Source organism: Scomber scombrus, chromosome 11, assembly GCF_963691925.1.
Source record: "Scomber scombrus chromosome 11, fScoSco1.1, whole genome shotgun sequence".
Classification (NCBI taxonomy): Eukaryota; Metazoa; Chordata; class Actinopteri; order Scombriformes; family Scombridae; genus Scomber; species Scomber scombrus.
Genome location: NC_084980.1, coordinates 28908056 through 28925370, shown reverse-complemented (window position 1 = coordinate 28925370; position 17315 = coordinate 28908056). Strand labels below are relative to the sequence as shown.

At 39.0% G+C, this 17315-nt stretch overlaps 1 protein-coding gene and 1 pseudogene across 1 annotated transcript in view; one reads left to right on the top strand and one right to left on the bottom strand.

The window, feature by feature from the left end:
* LOC133991108 (tripartite motif-containing protein 16-like) overlaps positions 1–17315 on the top strand; it is a 445082-nt pseudogene that overhangs the window by 365524 nt on the left and 62243 nt on the right.
* Positions 7336–17315, bottom strand: part of dnaaf11 (dynein axonemal assembly factor 11) — a 43976-nt gene continuing 33996 nt past the window's right edge. The window contains 1 exon segment of the mRNA XM_062429298.1: positions 7336–7531. Coding sequence (XP_062285282.1) covers positions 7336–7531 — 196 coding nt within the window.

Sequence of the window (17315 nt, the reverse complement as noted above, 5' to 3'; positions counted from 1 at the left end):
ATTTTGAAGTTGAATTTTTTTTACATCCTTTGTGTGCTAAAGTTCAGGCACCACTGGAGCAGCTGCAGCATTGATTATTGATCTTTTTAATCTGCTTTAGTTTCTCTTTCACAGAGACGGAGAGCTGATACGGAGTCATGAAGGGTCACGTGAAAAGGTTGCTAAGCTAAGCAACTCCTCTGATGCTTCCTGTGCATAGAAATATAAATATATAACGGTGTGGTTTGGAGAGATTGATCGACTTCTGTTGATTGATTTGATGTAAAAAAATAAAAATAAATAAAAAGCATATTTGTGTTGTTGTAATAGTCTGAAACGTGTTAGGTATGGGATCAATAAGTCATGAGAACTGCAGCGATCTGAATGATGTGAACTCAAGCGTGTGGTTTGAAGGTGGAGGAAGAGGTGGAGACTCTGCTGACATCAGAGGAAGGTTCAAGTCCTCCACTGTTTAGTCAGAATAGAGAAAAACAAGATCCTCAGAGGCAGAAACACAAAGCTGCTGAATCAGGTTTTCTTTCAGCATAATGAGAAAATGTTAATTGTCGTATTTGGCAAGTTAGCAAAAATGTTGATGCTGAACATATGAGTGAAATATGTTTTTGTTCTTTCCACCAAAATATCAGATCTTGCAGCACAATATCTGTTAGTAGGGCTTCATATCGGTACTCGATACCTAATAAGGTATCGACCGAAATAAATGGATACCAAGTAGTATCGAAACGTCTCCTGCAATCAATCCTTTTTGCACCCAGAGCTGGAAAATATGACTATTTGTACGGACTTGCTCACAACCAATCAACACAAGCGTTCCTTAATTAATAAATGTTAATAATTTGAAGACTTTCAAATGATTTAGATGTGGAGGAGCTTCTATTCACATGATGGGTATCTAATGAAGTACTCAGTTGGTATCAGTATCACTTTAAGGGTTCTTGTATTGGTGCTGGTATCGTTATTTATTAAACAATACCCAACTCATTCTGAGAGTAGAAATATTAAGGGTCTGATTTACTAAAGGTCTGCGTGTGTAGAAACGTGTGCAAACTTGACATCATCCTCAAAAAATGTGCAAGCTGATCTACTAACGCAGCGCACTGAGGTTTGCATCTTTCAACTGTGTAAGATAATACACGCTGTCCATTTCGTAGTTTACCATAATGAATGTAATATTAGTAGTTTACCATAATGAATGTAATATTAGTAGTTTACCATAATGAATGTAATATTAGGCGTTTTAGCCCCAGTATGCAAAATACAGGGAGGAGAAAATGTAAATATGTTATTTATCATTATGATGTTACATCATTGTGATTTACCAAACCTGAAGGTAATGTTGTTGACGGTAACTGTGTCTATAGATAATACCTTTGAAGGACAGGTATTAACTGGCTGTTACTATGGAGATGAGGAGACGGAGGCACAATGACAGAATAAACACAGGACAGATGTTTTCCACCTGTGTTAATATTTTTGATATTTGTCACTAATACTCTCCCATATGTTGGTTTTTCTGGTAATATGTCTTTACTGTAACTCAATATATTTGTTAACCTCTTTCACTAGAACCTCTAATTCCATCAGATCAGATTTCTGCTCGTCCAAGCTCTCCATTAACACTCCTGTTGTCCTCGAGTCAAGGAAGGAAGGATGGAAGGGAGGAAGAAGGAAGGAAAGGAGGAAAGGAGGAAGAAGGAAGGAAAGGAGGGAGGTAGGAAGGGAGGGAGGAAGAAGGAGGGAAGGAAAGAAGGAAGGAAAGGACGGAGGAAGGAAGGCAGGAAACAAAAGAAGGAAGGAAAGGAAGGACGTAGAAAAGAAGGAGGGTAGGAGGGAGAAAAGAAGGAAGGAGGAGGAAGGGAGGACAGAATGAAGGAAGAAAAGGGGATGGAGGAAAGAAAGAAAGAGAAAAGGAGGGAAGAAGGACAGAAGGAAGGGAGGAACCGTCAAAACAGACGGGGTCAATTTGACCCGGTAGGACGACACGAAGGTTAAGACCCTCATTTAAATACTTCTGTCTGCACCTGTTTTAATCTACGTTGTTATTCTTAGTAGATCAAACACACTCAGGTTAGGACCTTTTATTTGAGATCTTAGCAAATCAGGCTCTGTGTGTTTTACGGTTCAGTTTGATTTGTTCAGGTCAGAGAATGATCGTCAACATCTTCATTAAACCAGACGAACTTCTTTATTAAACTGAACCTGCTTCTGTCGTTTAACCTGAACCCCATCTGAACATCATCTCTATGAGGCAGGGTTGTTCTTGGGGGGAGTCAGAGTGTATTTGTGGCTGATGGATCTCTAAAACGTTCAATCAGCGTTGGCCTTTTCATCACCTGATCACTTTAATGAGCTTTAATCTACAAAGACTAGCAGCAGCAGCTCTGTTTGGTTTGGATGTTGACAGTAATAAAATGTTTCCTTCTGCTCACCGAAAGCTGCAGAGCGAAGCCGCCCATCACGACTCTGCATCTGTCCTTGGCTGCAGCAGCACAGGACAGAGAGAGAGAGAGAGAGAGAGAGAGAGAGAGAGAGAGAGAGAGAGAGAGAGATAGAGAGATAGAGAGGTGCAGTGGGGGTTTACTCTGTAGAGAACGGTTAAATAATTCATCCCAGAGAGGAAAGGAGGGAGGGGAGGATGGGGAGTCCAGAGAGAGAGAGAGAGAAGGAAGGAAAGACCACTCAGGAAACAAAATGTCTTGGATTCTCTTCACATGAACACTCGTCGATTCTCTTTGATTCAGTTTTTTAAACACAGTGAAAATCAGCAGGAATCTAAATCTGCTCAGAACGAATCCTGGCCGAGTGTCACAGCGCCGATAATTAAACCCAACTGTAGCTACACCTCACATTTAACCCTCCTGTTGTCCACCCGGGTCAAATCGACCCCGTCTGTTTTGACTGTTCCTTCTTTCCTTCCTTCCTTCCTTCTGTCCTTCCTCCCTCCCTCCTTCTCTCTTTCTTTCCTTCCTCTCTCTTTCCTCCCTTCCTTCTTTCCTTCCTCCATCCCCCTTTCTTCCTTCCTTCTGGCCTTTCCCTCCTTCCTTCCTTTTTTCCTCCCTTCCTCCTTCTCTCTTCCTTTCGTCCCCATTACCTTCCTCCCTTTCTTCTTTCCCCTGTCCTTCTTTCCTTCCTTCCTCTTTTCCTTTCTCCATCCTTCCCTCTTTCCTTCCTTCCATATTTCCTCCGTCCTTCCTTTCCTCCCTTCCTTCCTCCCTCCTTTCCTCCATTCCTTCCTTCTTCCTCCCTTCCTCCTCCTTTCCTTCCTTCTTCCTTCCTTCCTTTCCTCCCTTCCTTCCTCCCTACCTCCTTTCCTCCCTTCTTCTTCCCTTCCTTCCTTCTTCCTCCCTTCCTTCCTTCCTTGACACGAGGACAACAGGAGGGTTAAACTCGTAGTGTTTTTCCTGAACAGCAAAGCGCGCTTTAACAGCGTTACAAACCTCCCATCATGCCTCGGGGCAGCAAGAGATGCAGCCGTCCTATTCATCAAGCAGACAGCTCTGCTAATGCTGCTGTCCAACGGCACGCTGAAGAGGTCAGAGGTCAGATAAACACAGTCTGAGTGAGTCCTCCTCATAGACGTTTATATAAAAAAAAATATTTTGAGACTAAATTCTCATTTTAGTCTCAAAACTTCGTCACTGCGTCGTGTTTCCATGCGAATTAGTCTTTAAATTTACATAATTATGCAGAACTTAAAGGCACTAATCCTTATTATTAATTATATCATAATCTTCTCCCTTCTTCTTCACTTTGGTCTTATTTTACTAAGACAAAAGAATAATAATCATGAAATGAACCTCAAACCTGCTTTTAATAATAACTATGATTTAGGTAGAAAAAGCTCAGCAAGCTTTTCTGTGTAAAGAAAAGAGGATGAGGAAAGTTAGGAGCATAGACTGTATATAAGAAATGGACGTAACATCCGTGACGTCACCCATTGGTTTGTGGACTGCTGCTCGGAGGCCAAGAGTTTCGGATCTGAGCAGCGCCATCTTGAAAATTTCAGGTGCATGCTGGGAAAAATAAAAACAGGGATTCTACTTATATGGGAATCAGGAGGAGCATGAGGCGCCCTCCTGAACCTGTGAACCAATCAACCTGTCAATCACGACGTAGCCACGCCCTAATGCATACCCTGCTTTATCGTCACATATAAAACCAGGGAGGCCAAAATGTCCCAAATGAACATCATACTGCATTGAAGAAGGCTTTAAACTAGCGATTGAGACCATAAACACATTTTGAAAACGTTTACTGAGGTTAGAAATCAAGTGAGAAGTTGGTGAATTCTCCATTGACTTGTATAGAGACGGATGTCCTTTTGACACTAAAACGGTCGCCCCCTGGTGGCCTTTTGATAGAATGCAGTTTTAAGTTACTTCCGCGTTGGCATCATTGCAGAGGACCGGAGCTCCCCGCCTGGTTGTGATGAAGAGTGATGGAACATTTGTGGGAAAAAAGCTAAAAGGGAAAAATCCCACTAATGTAAAAGTCTGACTTGGAAGTTCTCACAGAGAAGCAAGAGACCACATCATACCTGAAAAATTAAAACTAAACTAAAACTACTTCATCACTTGTTAAACTCACTAAAACTAAACCGAAAAACTAAATAAAAATAAAAACTAATGAACAATTCAAAACTATAATAACCATAGTTCAGACTGAGTCCTTTTCTTTGAGAACATAATTCTGGTTCAGGTAGAGAGACATGGATCAGGATCAGGCTAAAACCTGACAAGCACAGAGATAAAAAACAGGAAATCAACCTTTTTAACATTGATATTCCTGAAATCTGAATCTTTCCCAAAAGATGGATTTGGTGTGAAGTATCACTTTAAATCTGCTGCATTGATCTGATCCTCAGATATCTGCACCGGTTTCACACTGAAAGCAACCAGACGCTCACACAGACTCTGACATGTGACACTCAGAAAAGCTTCCTCTCAAATTAATTGTCAGATATCGATAATGAAACATTTCCCACCGATTAAAAGCCTCTCTGATAATGAATCGAACATTGTGGTTTTTTCTTTCGTGTGTGTGTGTGTGTGTGTGTGTGTGTGTGTGTTATATCTGCACAGCCACAAAACAGACCAGGAATATTAGTTATCAATAATTAATGAAGCAGAGCAGTAAACAGACCACAGATCAGCTCTACTGTCTCAGATCTGGGTCAGAGTAATATTTATATATAATTAACCTTCTTTGTTCATTTTGGGAAAGTCTTAAACTTTATATTTCACTACTTAAAGGTCATGTTATTATCAAAACTCAATATTTATGCTTTTCCTTCTCTTCACCTGAACCACTGAGACTGAACTTCTAAATCAGTTTATTGTAGGTTTTTCAAAACTTCAAAAACATAAAGATGTTATTGTACCAAAAGTAAGACTGAATGCTCCTGAAAATGTCAAATGGTGTAACCAAAAAAGAATGATACATATTACATATTTTATCACCTACAGTGTATTTAAGTGGACTTATACTAATAATGACTTCATTTAAAACACATAAATGTTTCCTGATCTCCATGGTTACCAGAGTAAATGTAATATTTAGAACAATTGTATTCCATTACCTTTATTTAATATAAAGTTATAATGTAAGATCATGCCAAACTAGTTGATATGGTGTTTTATTGACAATTTACTGTTTTTAAGCAAGTTGAATTATTTGGTACAAAGTTTTTATGGTTACACCACTTAGACATTTTTGCCATAATCCTCTAATATATTCTCTCTAAATGGATTAAAAGCAGAAATTTGATGCTGGGTCCACAAAAAAAGAATGTGTGCAAGTTATTCAGACGTTTATTTTCACATTTTAACCCTTTAAATTTAAACTAAACCTCATGGACACAATAAAACCTCACTGACACAAATACAAACTCTCCTTTAATACAATCAGAACTACATCTCAGTAATCCAGTATAAAACCAGAGTTTGTCCAATACAGCATGAAGCTATACATCTGTGTTTCTGCTTTAAATATATATAATAAAACATGTTAGAAAACCCAATAAATCCTCAGATTTGAATCTAAATCTATGTTTCACAGTATAAACCTTTCCTGGACAAGCTGTTCTTCATGAAACACACAAGCAAACACATCAGAATCTCCTGGATGATTCGAGCCACGCAGTCCAAATATAGAACGACGATAAGAGAACAGTGGAAGCTGTCAGGAGGAGAAATGGTCCGACGCCAAAAAATGTTCTCTCAAGGCGCTGCTGCGGCTGTAACGGCACTCACAGAGCTGCCCCGAGAGGACGGAGGGAGAAGATGGAAGCTGTGACCTCTGAGCCTTTTTTTTTCGGGGTGACAACTCAGAGAAAAGTAAAGAGCAAGGAGACGTCAGCAGGAGTTTCAGGGAGAGATGAACAAGCTTCAAAATATCTCCTCTCCTCCTCTTCCTCCTCCTCCTCCTCCTCTTGGCACAAAGAGGAGCCTCAGTGATCAAAGTCTGGCAGAATCTCTCTCTCTGGGCTTTGAGGAGGGCACTCGGGACGAGCATCACAAGCAAACGGGTGAAGTACATCGGCTTCCAGAACAAATGGGCCACAGGCGAAGCAGACAAGACAAGAATGATTGATTCTGTTGTTTTTCGCTCAATAAATGTTGCCCAAAGTTTAGAAGGTGAAAAACCAAAACAGCTGCCAAAAGTAACAAAGAGACATTTTATATTCAGCAGGACGCCTGTTCATCAACATCAGGCCTTTACTGAGGTTTAACAGTGAATATGAACACTGAGTTTTCCAGTTAAATCATATATGTCTTTGTCCGAGTCGAATCAATGAAAAACATCCATATTCTCTCATTTCTTACCTGCAATTTTAGACGAAGTTTGCTCTTTTTTACAACAACAAATGACAAAAAGTAAAGAGATATTAACTTTATAGATACATACAATGAGCAGGGACTTCTGCATCAGGATTTAATATAAATGTTTGTATCGTTTCTTTGTGTGAAGAAGAAGAAATATGTTTTTAAAAAGTGGATTTTCCATCTTGAAACATATCCGGATGGGAAATTTGCTTGAAGCTGAATGCTTACACATTTCATCAGTGGCACAAAGTCATTTAAAAGGTTCAAATAATTCAGTTTCAAACCTCAAAGACTCAAATTTCTGCAGTATTTTCATAGTGATCCGAGAACCAGCAACTTAGTTCATGTGTCACTTACTGTAGACTGATTTTAGGAGGGTTAGAGCCTCTAATTCAGTCTCTTTACTCCCCATAAAACTCTGAATAAAACTCTTTTTAACACAACATATCAAAGCTTTGTGTACTTGAAGGATTATAAAGTTAAACATCTCAGGAATAAAGCCTGTCTGGTCCTATATGAGAGGAGGAACATCAGGATCATCCACAAACCCTTCAGAGAAGCTGCAGCTGGTGCTGTTGGTCGTTGGACTGATTCCAGATGTTTCCAGCGGACCTTCTTTAACGCTCTGACGCGGTACGATGTTGGCAATGTCGACGGTTGTGTGTTTGCTGGGGTCGACCTCCAACCTCTCAGGAACTTTACTTCTTCTGTAGAGATAAAAAAAACATCACAGAATAAACATTTTTATTCTTATTTAATGACTTAAGGAAGCAAAAGATCACTTTGTAGACTATAACCAACCAAACCAGTTATCTAGTGGTGCAGCCTGAAGCATCAGTGTTGTTGCCATGGTTACCTGCAGTTTAAAGGTGTCCTGTGCAGTTATTGTTTTTAGCTCTAGTGGCTGGTTAGCTATGGTGAATTGTCTGGATGGTCTAATAATAAACCAAGAGCTGAGAAATGCATTCGACATGTTTGTGAGGCCTGATGGATACAAAACTACTGTGTTCTGGTGATGAACACTGACTGTCCGCCTACAGAGCACCTTAAGATACAGCCAAAAGTCCTGGGAAAAAAACTAATAAGTGGACCTTGAGCTTGAAGATTAACAGCTGTTTTAAAAGTCTTGGATGAACTTTCAAGCTGAAAACTTCCCCAGGTACCTTGAGCTCTGATTTAAAGCTGGAATTAAACGTTTGGCTGGAGCTCGACCTCAGATTTTATTGGACACCTGCCTCTGTGTAATTATTCCTCCTGTTCATACTGACTATTAAAACCTTCAAATTTGCTTTCAATGTAATAAAGTTATGGAGGATAAAATACCACAGTGTTTCCACACAGTCATTTAAAGTAGATGATCAGCTTCTATTGAGCTTCATCAGTCTGAGTTAGTCATATCAAGTGATATCTGACACATTTACAGTCTTTTTAGCATCAGATTCCCTCTTAGTGTTTCCCTGTTGAGCTGTGGTGGAAGTATAGTAACAAAAAGACGTTGCTACTAAAAACACTGTAACGTTGAAACATAGAAGATGAAGAAGAAGACTCATTTGGATCAACTTTTAAATCCATGTTTACATAGAAGGAGGACTGTGGGTTTAGTCCTCCATCACTTCCATTGTAAACATGATGAAGGGATCTTCTAATGGTCAGTATGAACAGGAGGAACTCGTCCTTTAAGAAGTGTTTACAGTGAATTCTGCAGTTATTTCCTTGCAGGAATGATGACGTTTAGAGCTGCAACTAACTTTATTTTTAATTATTTTATCCAATTAATCAATTTTAATGTCGAAAAGAAGTAAAAAAGTTCCATCACACCTTCCCAGAAACCAAAGTGGAGCCTTTAACCCTCCTGTTGTCCTTGAGTGAAGGAATGAAGGGAGGAAGAAGGAAGGAAAGGAGGGAGGGAGGAAGAAAGGAGGGAGGGAGGAAGAAAGGAGGGAAGGAAGGACGGAAGGAAGGAGGTAAGGAAGGAAAGACAGATGGAAGGAAGGAATCAAGGAAGGAAGGCAAGATAGAATGAAGGAAGGAAGGAAGGAAAGATGCAAGGAGGGAAGGAAGGACGGAAGGAAAGGAGGGAGGAAGGAAGGAAGGGAGGAAGAAGGATGGAAAGGAGGGAGGAAGGAAGGGAGGAAGGAAGGGAGGAAGGAAGGAAGGAGCGAAGGAAGGAAGGAAAGGAGGGAGGGAGGAAGGGAGGAAAGGAGGAAGGAAGGAGGAAAGAAAAAGAAGGAGGGAGGGAGGGAGGGAGGGAGGAACGAAGGACAGTAGGAAGGAAGAAAGGGGGATGGAGGAAGGAAAGAAGGAAGGGAGGAAAGAGAGAGGAATGAAAGAAAGAGTGAAGGAGGGAGGGAGGAAGGACAGACAGAAGGAAGGAAGGGATTAAAGAAGGAACAATCAAAACAGACGTGGTCAATTTGACCCGGGAGGACGACACAAAGGTTAAATTGCTGCTTTCACTCAAACAACAGTCCAGAATCAGCAAATCTTTATATCTGAGAACCTGGAAGCAGCAACTATTTAGCATCTCTGCTTAAAATGTTGAATCAATTATCAAACTGCAGCTCTACTAATTAAAATAAAATGAATAAAACAGAACCCAGAGGAGAACCTCTCCCCTCTTGTCTCATTTCTCTCGGTATCGTTGGTGCAGAGTTGTCAAAGTTTCAAGATTTAATGCGACTGTATGAGGTGAATATAGGACCTCATATGTAGAAAACATCATAACTGATTTATAGCACAAAGGCAAAGCGCAGGATGTGTAGTTAAAACCCAGAGACTATAAATAAGACGTATTTGTATTGTATTAAAGGCGTTGCATTATAAAGTCTCAGACCTACGGTATGTTGGGCTGTGTGGATGTATGGATGCTATCTGCAGGGCTGTGCAGTAACAAATCAGCAGATGTTCTAATAAAGCACGTTTCATATCTCATAAAGGACATAAATTCTCTTCGGTTTCCCTTTGAAGACGTCTGATGTCGTAAATATCTGATGAAAGCACTCTGCGGAGAAAAGGCTCATCTTAAAGGATAAATCTGGGAGGTATTCTTTATTTTTCTTATCACACATGCAGAAGTGTTGCATCCAAAGTTTATTCGACGTTATTCTTCTGTGTTTTCTTCTCGTTGTGCAAAAACTGCATTGTGCTGCATTTTTGACTCATATAAATCTGAAATCTTCACTAAAGCACCAAATGTGGATTCATCCGCCGCTGAAAATAGTCCCAAACAAATGTGCTAACTCCTCGTTTTTTGTTGGTTTCTTTGAGGTTTTCATATCATTCTGTAGCTTCCCAGTTGTGTTTCATATATAGTCAAATCAGAAAAGTCCAATTTTGGTTAAAGTGTGTATATTTTAGCGTCATAATGCTATTTTTTCAAGCTGCTCTCAAAAGGTTTTCCCACGTATCACATCTCCAGCTCTATATTAATATTCTGTGTCTCTACTAGAATATCTTTACATGATTTCCAGTTAAAAACTCCTCATTTATCTTCTACTGGTCCTTTATGCAGCCGCTCAGTTCAGCCTCTGTCTATTAACAGGCCGTTTTAGCTCCTGTCTCTTTAAGGAGAAAGGTTAAATATGCAAACAGAGCCGAACTTTGACCGTGTTTAACATCCAACATCAAATAATCATAAAAAAGCATGACTTATATGCAACAGTAACTATCTGTTTTAGGACATTACTGAGCTTTTTTTTTTTTTTACATTTTACTTTAAATTAAACTATATATTTACATTTACATTACTTTAATTTATCCTATAAAATTATCAGTATTAAATGTTTCTGTAACTGACTCTTTGTTTTTCTTTCTCTTTGATCCTGATTTACATCATCATTTTACAGATTCTTTTGATTTCTTTTGCTCAGCTGATCGAGGCATTTTTACAATCTTTGGTATGAGTGTTTATAACTATTTGATATGTTTGTGTTTTATAAAGCAGCTCTTTATGATAACTTCATTTTATTTACTGCTGTTTTAAAATTTCTGTTTTTATTTGTTTTTAATTACTGTTTATTTACAGTTTCTTCTCTTCTGTCTCTTCTCTAATTGTGTAACTTCGTCAAGAAAAGTGCTAAAAAATAAATAAAATATACTATTATTATTATTAATTGTAAAGATATGTCTTTTGTATTTTGGTTCAGTTGACAGAAGCAAACATAACGGATGATGTTGCAGCTGAAATACATCGCTGCCTCGTTACGTAATGAGTTATGAGTGTCATCAGTCTGTCTTCCGCTGCTGCTGACGAACCAATTAAACACAAATAATTAATGACCTTTAAAAAGTCATTTGTTTCTCTCTCTCTCTCTCTCTGCCCCCCTCCCCTCTGAAAATGACCACAGGGACTCTCCAGGGAGGAACGAGTCCAAAGATCTCACGCTGAGTTTAATCTATAAAACTGATATGAAAAGACTTCATGCGGATGTATTCAGCGCGTTCTGTTACCGGATAGAAGAACATCCATAAATTCATCTCCGCTGGGATGTGATGTGATTGTCCATCTTACCACACAATCTGTTACCATTAAACCCAATTGTCCCCCCCCCCCCCCCTCTTAACCCCCCCACCCCTCCTAAAAACTCATCACTTCCAGCCCACAACAATGAAGTCATCCCATTTTACCAATTAGTCAGTTTATAATGTTTAACCAGAGGCCTCCAGACATGAGAGTGGCAAAATGATTTTAAGATCCTCTCTGGGGGAATCTGAGAGTGTGTGTGTGTGTGTGTGTGTGTGTGTGTGTGTGTGTGTGTGTGTGTGTGTGTGTGTGTGTGTGTGTGTGTGTGTGTGTGTGTGTGTGTGTGTGTGTGTGTGGGTGTGTGTGTTTGTGTGTGTGTGGAGACGATAATGTCAAGTATGTGACAGCGTGGGATTAGAGGGTCACATAAATGTTACGTATCAGACGGTGTTTTACATTTTAGACGCGTACGGATCAACAGGAGTTCAGTTTATTATCTGATATAAAACAGAGAGGATGGTCAGAGGTCAGAGGTCGCTGCTATATTCTCTCTTTCTGATTTAATTTTCTTTTCTTTCAGAAGTTATTTACAGTGTAATCCACGCGTTTTGACCATAGACCGTATATAAGAAATGGACGTAACATCCGTGACGTCACCCATTGGTTTGTGGACTGCTGCTCGGAGGCCAATAGTATCGGATCTGAACAGCGCCATCTTGAAAATTTCAGGTGCATGCTGGGAAAAATAAAAACACGGATACTACTTATATGGGCATCAGGAGGAGCATGAGGCGCCCTCCTGAACCTGTGAACCAATCAACCTGTCAATCACCACGTAGCCACGCCCTAATGCATACCCTGCTTTATCGTCACATATAAAATCAGGGAGGCCAAAATGTCCCAAATGAACATCATACTGCATTGAAGAAGGCTTTAAACTAGCGATTGAGACCATAAACACATTTTGAAAACGTTTACTGAGGTTAGAAATCAAGTGAGAAGTTGGTGAATTCTCCATTGACTTGTATAGAGACGGAAGTCCTTTTGACACCAAAACGGTCGCCCCCTGGTGGCCTTTTGATAGAATGCAGTTTTAAGTTACTTCCGCGTTGGCCTCGTTTCAGAGGACTGGAACTCCCCGCCTGGTTTTGACATTTAACAGCTTTGAAAAAAACACCACAAATGTCTTTTATTCTGAAATTTGACGACTTTTCCTAAAGTGGCCCAAAATGCACAAAAATGAAGATATATTGAATGTTTTACTTTTGTATAGAAGCTACAACTATTAGTCCATTGAGGCTGTTCTGGGTCAAATTATCTCCGTATCTATTGACATGTGTTTTAGTGAAATGAATAGTTAATAGTTTTAATAAGATAGTAGTTATGAGGATGTATTTTTATGATGTAGCAGTGAAGACTGATGGCTCTAATGGTTATACAAGAAACCCCACAGTTCCATAAAGTTCTGCTCATTTTACCTTTACATATAAAATAACATTTCCATCATTATTGCTATGTTACATTTTCATGTCTTAGGTAAAATAGGACATGATATTGTGTGATAGGAGATGTTTAGTGGTGTAAAAGCTAAAAAAAAAATACACTCTCTCTGCTCTCTGATACATGAATCAAGGTTTAATCACATTTATTGATCAGTCAGATCGACTATTGATGCTTTCTAAACACATCTGTGGTTGAACATTTGGTACATAGACACTTTTTATGAGGAGAACAAACTGTGAGGAGAGAATATGAACATTATGTAAGGGGTTAAAGATTTATAAAGGAACAATGGAAAGAACTATAGGGAATATAAACCTTTGTTTTTCTTTTTTGGTCAAATATTTTATTACATTTGTAGAGTTTGACTGATATTTTTGGTAAAAGATTGAACATTTATACTTAGTTCTTCTCCTTTTTAAGTGTATTTGACATGTGACATTTTCTCAATCACTTTCATTCAAAAACACAAATGCAAGATAACAGTTTTATTATTAATACTGCAACATCAGCGATAGAACTTAACCCTTGACCTCTTCTGCTCTGTCAGCTAACCCTTTCCCCTTTAACACTGGTGTGTGCGATACAGTTTACGGAGCGTGCACCGAAGGCGCGACAATATTAATGAAATATGCTGATTTCCAGGAAGAGCGCCGCTGCAATTAGAATTTAATTTCCTCTCACAGCGGCTGACAGTGAGCAGCAGCCGCAGCAGGACGCAGGAGGAGCTGCTTTCATTACTCTGTGAATTCTGCCGCTTGTTTATTGAGAGGGGAATAAAGCTGCCAGAGGACCCGCTGCTGTACGCTGAGGGCGCTCACACTCATGTCCTGCTTCACTCCGCAGCAGGAACATTACCAGCTCGGCCGGAGAAGACGGGAAAGTAATTTAGACCATTTTCCTGCAGATAGGAACCGAAGTGAGTCTCTATTTATAAATTTATAGAGTAGATATATTTAATAAAAGTGACACGGGGAACAAACAGCTTTTTAACTGCTGCGGCTTTGAGTCCCTGCGACACCGCCGGCATGAAAAACACAGTTACTACATTATTTTTAATTGATTTTTTGTATTTTATTCATTGGGTTTTTATTTAAATTAATGTTAATTAACAGTTCTCTCAAGGAACATCTTGAAATTAGAGCTACAGCATATTTAACAATTATTTTACTTTTCAATGAGGATTAAAGTTTATAAAATGTTCAATTATATGTACATTTATACTTTGTTGTAAGTTTACTGTCTGGTTGCCTTGTGTTGCATGTGCTGCCTCCACTTGGAAAATGAAATAAAAGTCAGAAAACACGTAAGCAAACAAGTAATAATAGAATAGAAAAATGTCAAGTTTATGTCATAGGAAATTTGGTTTTGTTTTAATTACAGTCAAAAAACTTAAAATATTCAGTTTATAAAGATAAGAACAGGGGACATAAATATAGTCCACATATTTAATCATTCACTTCTAACCAGGCATCAACAAACAAGCAAGATTCAAACAAACACTTCAATTATTTACAACAAGCTCAAATTACGTGTTTAACAAAAGTCCATTAAACTATATTTTTTCATCACAACAAATCTGCTCTCTTTTTTTGTGGCATTTTTGTAGTTTCCAAATATGAGATAAAAAGTGAAGTTTTATCTTCTCTAGTTGAAGAAAATAATGATATTTGATCAATAAATACATTAAAAGTTGGAGCAGTCTTTTCTCTCCAACACAAAAGTTTCATATTGTGCAAAATAAATTTTATTTTGCACAATATGAAACTTTTCTTAGTTTTAATTCACCTCAGTTTTGATTTAAGGTGGAATTTAGTAAAAGATTAAACAAGGATTGCACTGAGTTTGAGCATCTATCATTGATTTTTGTGGAGTTATTTATTGAGGTTTTTGATTTCTGTTAGATAATATGAACCAAAATGTCGTCTGCTGCCTCACATCTGAGACATTTTGGGAAATTTTCTTTTTATCTTTTCATCAAACATAAATGATTCATCTCTGTCCAAACTGTAGAAGAGCTCCAACTGTCAGTCACTTTGTCTACTTAAAAAAAATTAATTGGATTTTTACTTTTGGTACCAAAGTCTTTACACGTTCTTAATCCCAGATGATGATGACGAGGCTTCACTCGATACTAATGTAAGAGCAGCGAGTCTCGTGGACGTCTGCAGCACGATGACGCTAAGCTAATCACTCTAAGTTCGGCGATGGGGAGATAATTGAGTTGTAATCGGCTGCTGTAACAACATCAGCAGGTTCTGTTCAGTGTCTGCGGCCGCCGATCCGCAGAGGATTACGTGTGGACTGGAGGTGATGTGATGTCACAGGACTGATCTTAATCCCATCTGCTCGCGTTCAGATAAGAACCAGACAGAAACGAGTCACATGGAGTCAGGAGAGGCTGCCATCTAATGCGTGGATTGATGTTACGATGCTGAACTCCTGCCTGCAACTTCACCTTTCAACCTTTTTCTTTAAGAGTTTATCTATCACTCTTTCATTTGAGGGTCACAAGATTTTCTCTAGACAGTCGACTAGGGCTACGATACCAGCACCAATCCAAGAACCCTTAAAGTGATACTGATACCAACGGAGTACTTCATTAGATTCCCATTAACACATTTAGGTCTCTGTCTTTTATCCGGTGTAACAGGCGTGTAGTGTAGACATACTTTAGAGCGTTTAGGTGGCATCTTGGCTGCTGAACTGCTAGGCGCGCTAACTCAAATTCACCACGACTTCACCACCACAGACGGGTTGTAGCTGCTGTGGCAGTGGACCAATCACATGTCGCATTAAAGAGAAGAACGCTTGCTGTTGATTGGCTGTGAGCAAGTCCGAACAAATAGTCATATTTTCTAGCTCTGGGTGCAAAAAGGATCGTTTGACGGGAGACGTTTTGATACTACTTGGTATCGATTTATTTCAGTAAATACCTTAAAAGGTATCGAGTACTGATACCCATCCCTACAGCTGACAGATGTTTGATTTTGATGATTTAAGAACTCAACTTACTTTGTTGTTTGACTCTTTGTTACTGAAGCAAATGTTAGAGGTGGCATGACTGCATTTGAAGTCAATGAAAAGACGGAAGTAGACACAAAATGTAGATGTACTGTCCTGTGAAAAAATTCTGGGGCACTTTAGATTCTTACTAATAATGTAACATCATGGAGGTGTATGATTGATCCTAAATGTATTCTGCATCATGACAACGATCCCAAACATCCATCCAGAGTCATAAAGAACTATCTTCATCAATGAGAAGAACAAAGAGTCCTGCAGCAGATGGTTCTGATCTCAACATCATGGAGTGAAGATAAGAAGAGGAAGAAGAAGAAGGAGAAGAAGAAGAAGAAGAACTGTGGCGACTTCTCCAAGAAAGATGGAGGAACAACAACCACTTCTGATTAATGGTTAGTATTGTTGATTAGCTGTACTTTTGATTAGTATAGGGTGGTATAATGTGCCAAGAGACTACCATGCGTCTCATCCTGAACTAATGGGGGGATGATATTATTTTCTTTTCTTTTACAATCTTGTCTAAATTTGTGTGGTTTTATATTTATTTTTCCTCTTCCTAGTGTGTTTATCTCCTGTATGCATTGAACATGTATTGCTTTTCTTTTGCATGTTTCCTTTTTTCTTTCATATTTTTTGTTGTATTGTATTTTTGTATAATATTATTGGTTTATATAACTGTAATGTTTTTTTCTGTGTTAATTGTAGACCCTAGGAAGAGTAGCTGTTACCCAGCTCAAACGGGGTCCTAATAAACTAAAATAAAATAAACTAAACTAAACAACCTACCTGAACAATTGTGAGCAGGTGAGCCAAGGAGAACTGCTGCTGATTGAAAGAAAAATATTGATTTCATTATGTTTCTGTCGTCCATTCAACTTTGATTCAAGTTAGCTGATAAATAAAAATCTATTCATGGAATTATTTTTGTGAGCATCCTCACTTCACTTTTACTGCCTAAAATACAGCCCTGCACATCCCAAGGCTTTATGAATCTACTTCATAAACTCACAGAGGCGAGAGGAAGAAGGACAGACTGGAGGGAAATAACAGAAAAGAGCCAAAGTTTGTGGTGAGTTCAGTCAGAAGATGAACTGAACACAAACACACACACAAACACACTCCGACAGACATGATGGGCGTGTCGGCTGCTAGCTAGCCTCCAGATAGATAAACACCAAACAGTCCAGCGGTCTAATTCGTCTGCATGACGCCTGGCGAAAAGTCACTTTGCTTTCTGTCTGAACATTAAAATGGATGCAATTATAGTTGGAAAAGTGTACAGCAATGTTAATAAAAGCTGCCTTTTAGATGGAGGCTAAATGAATCTATGGTATAATCATGATCAGGAGGTGGAGTGAGGCTCGGATAAGATTAACGACATCTTGAAGCCCGGTCTAAGTTTAGCCTTCGCACTCATCTTAGTAACAGGCAGGTAAACCTAATCGTCAGCACTTCCTTATGCAAGATGGATGGACTCATTACTCCAGAGCTCCTCTACTGATGCC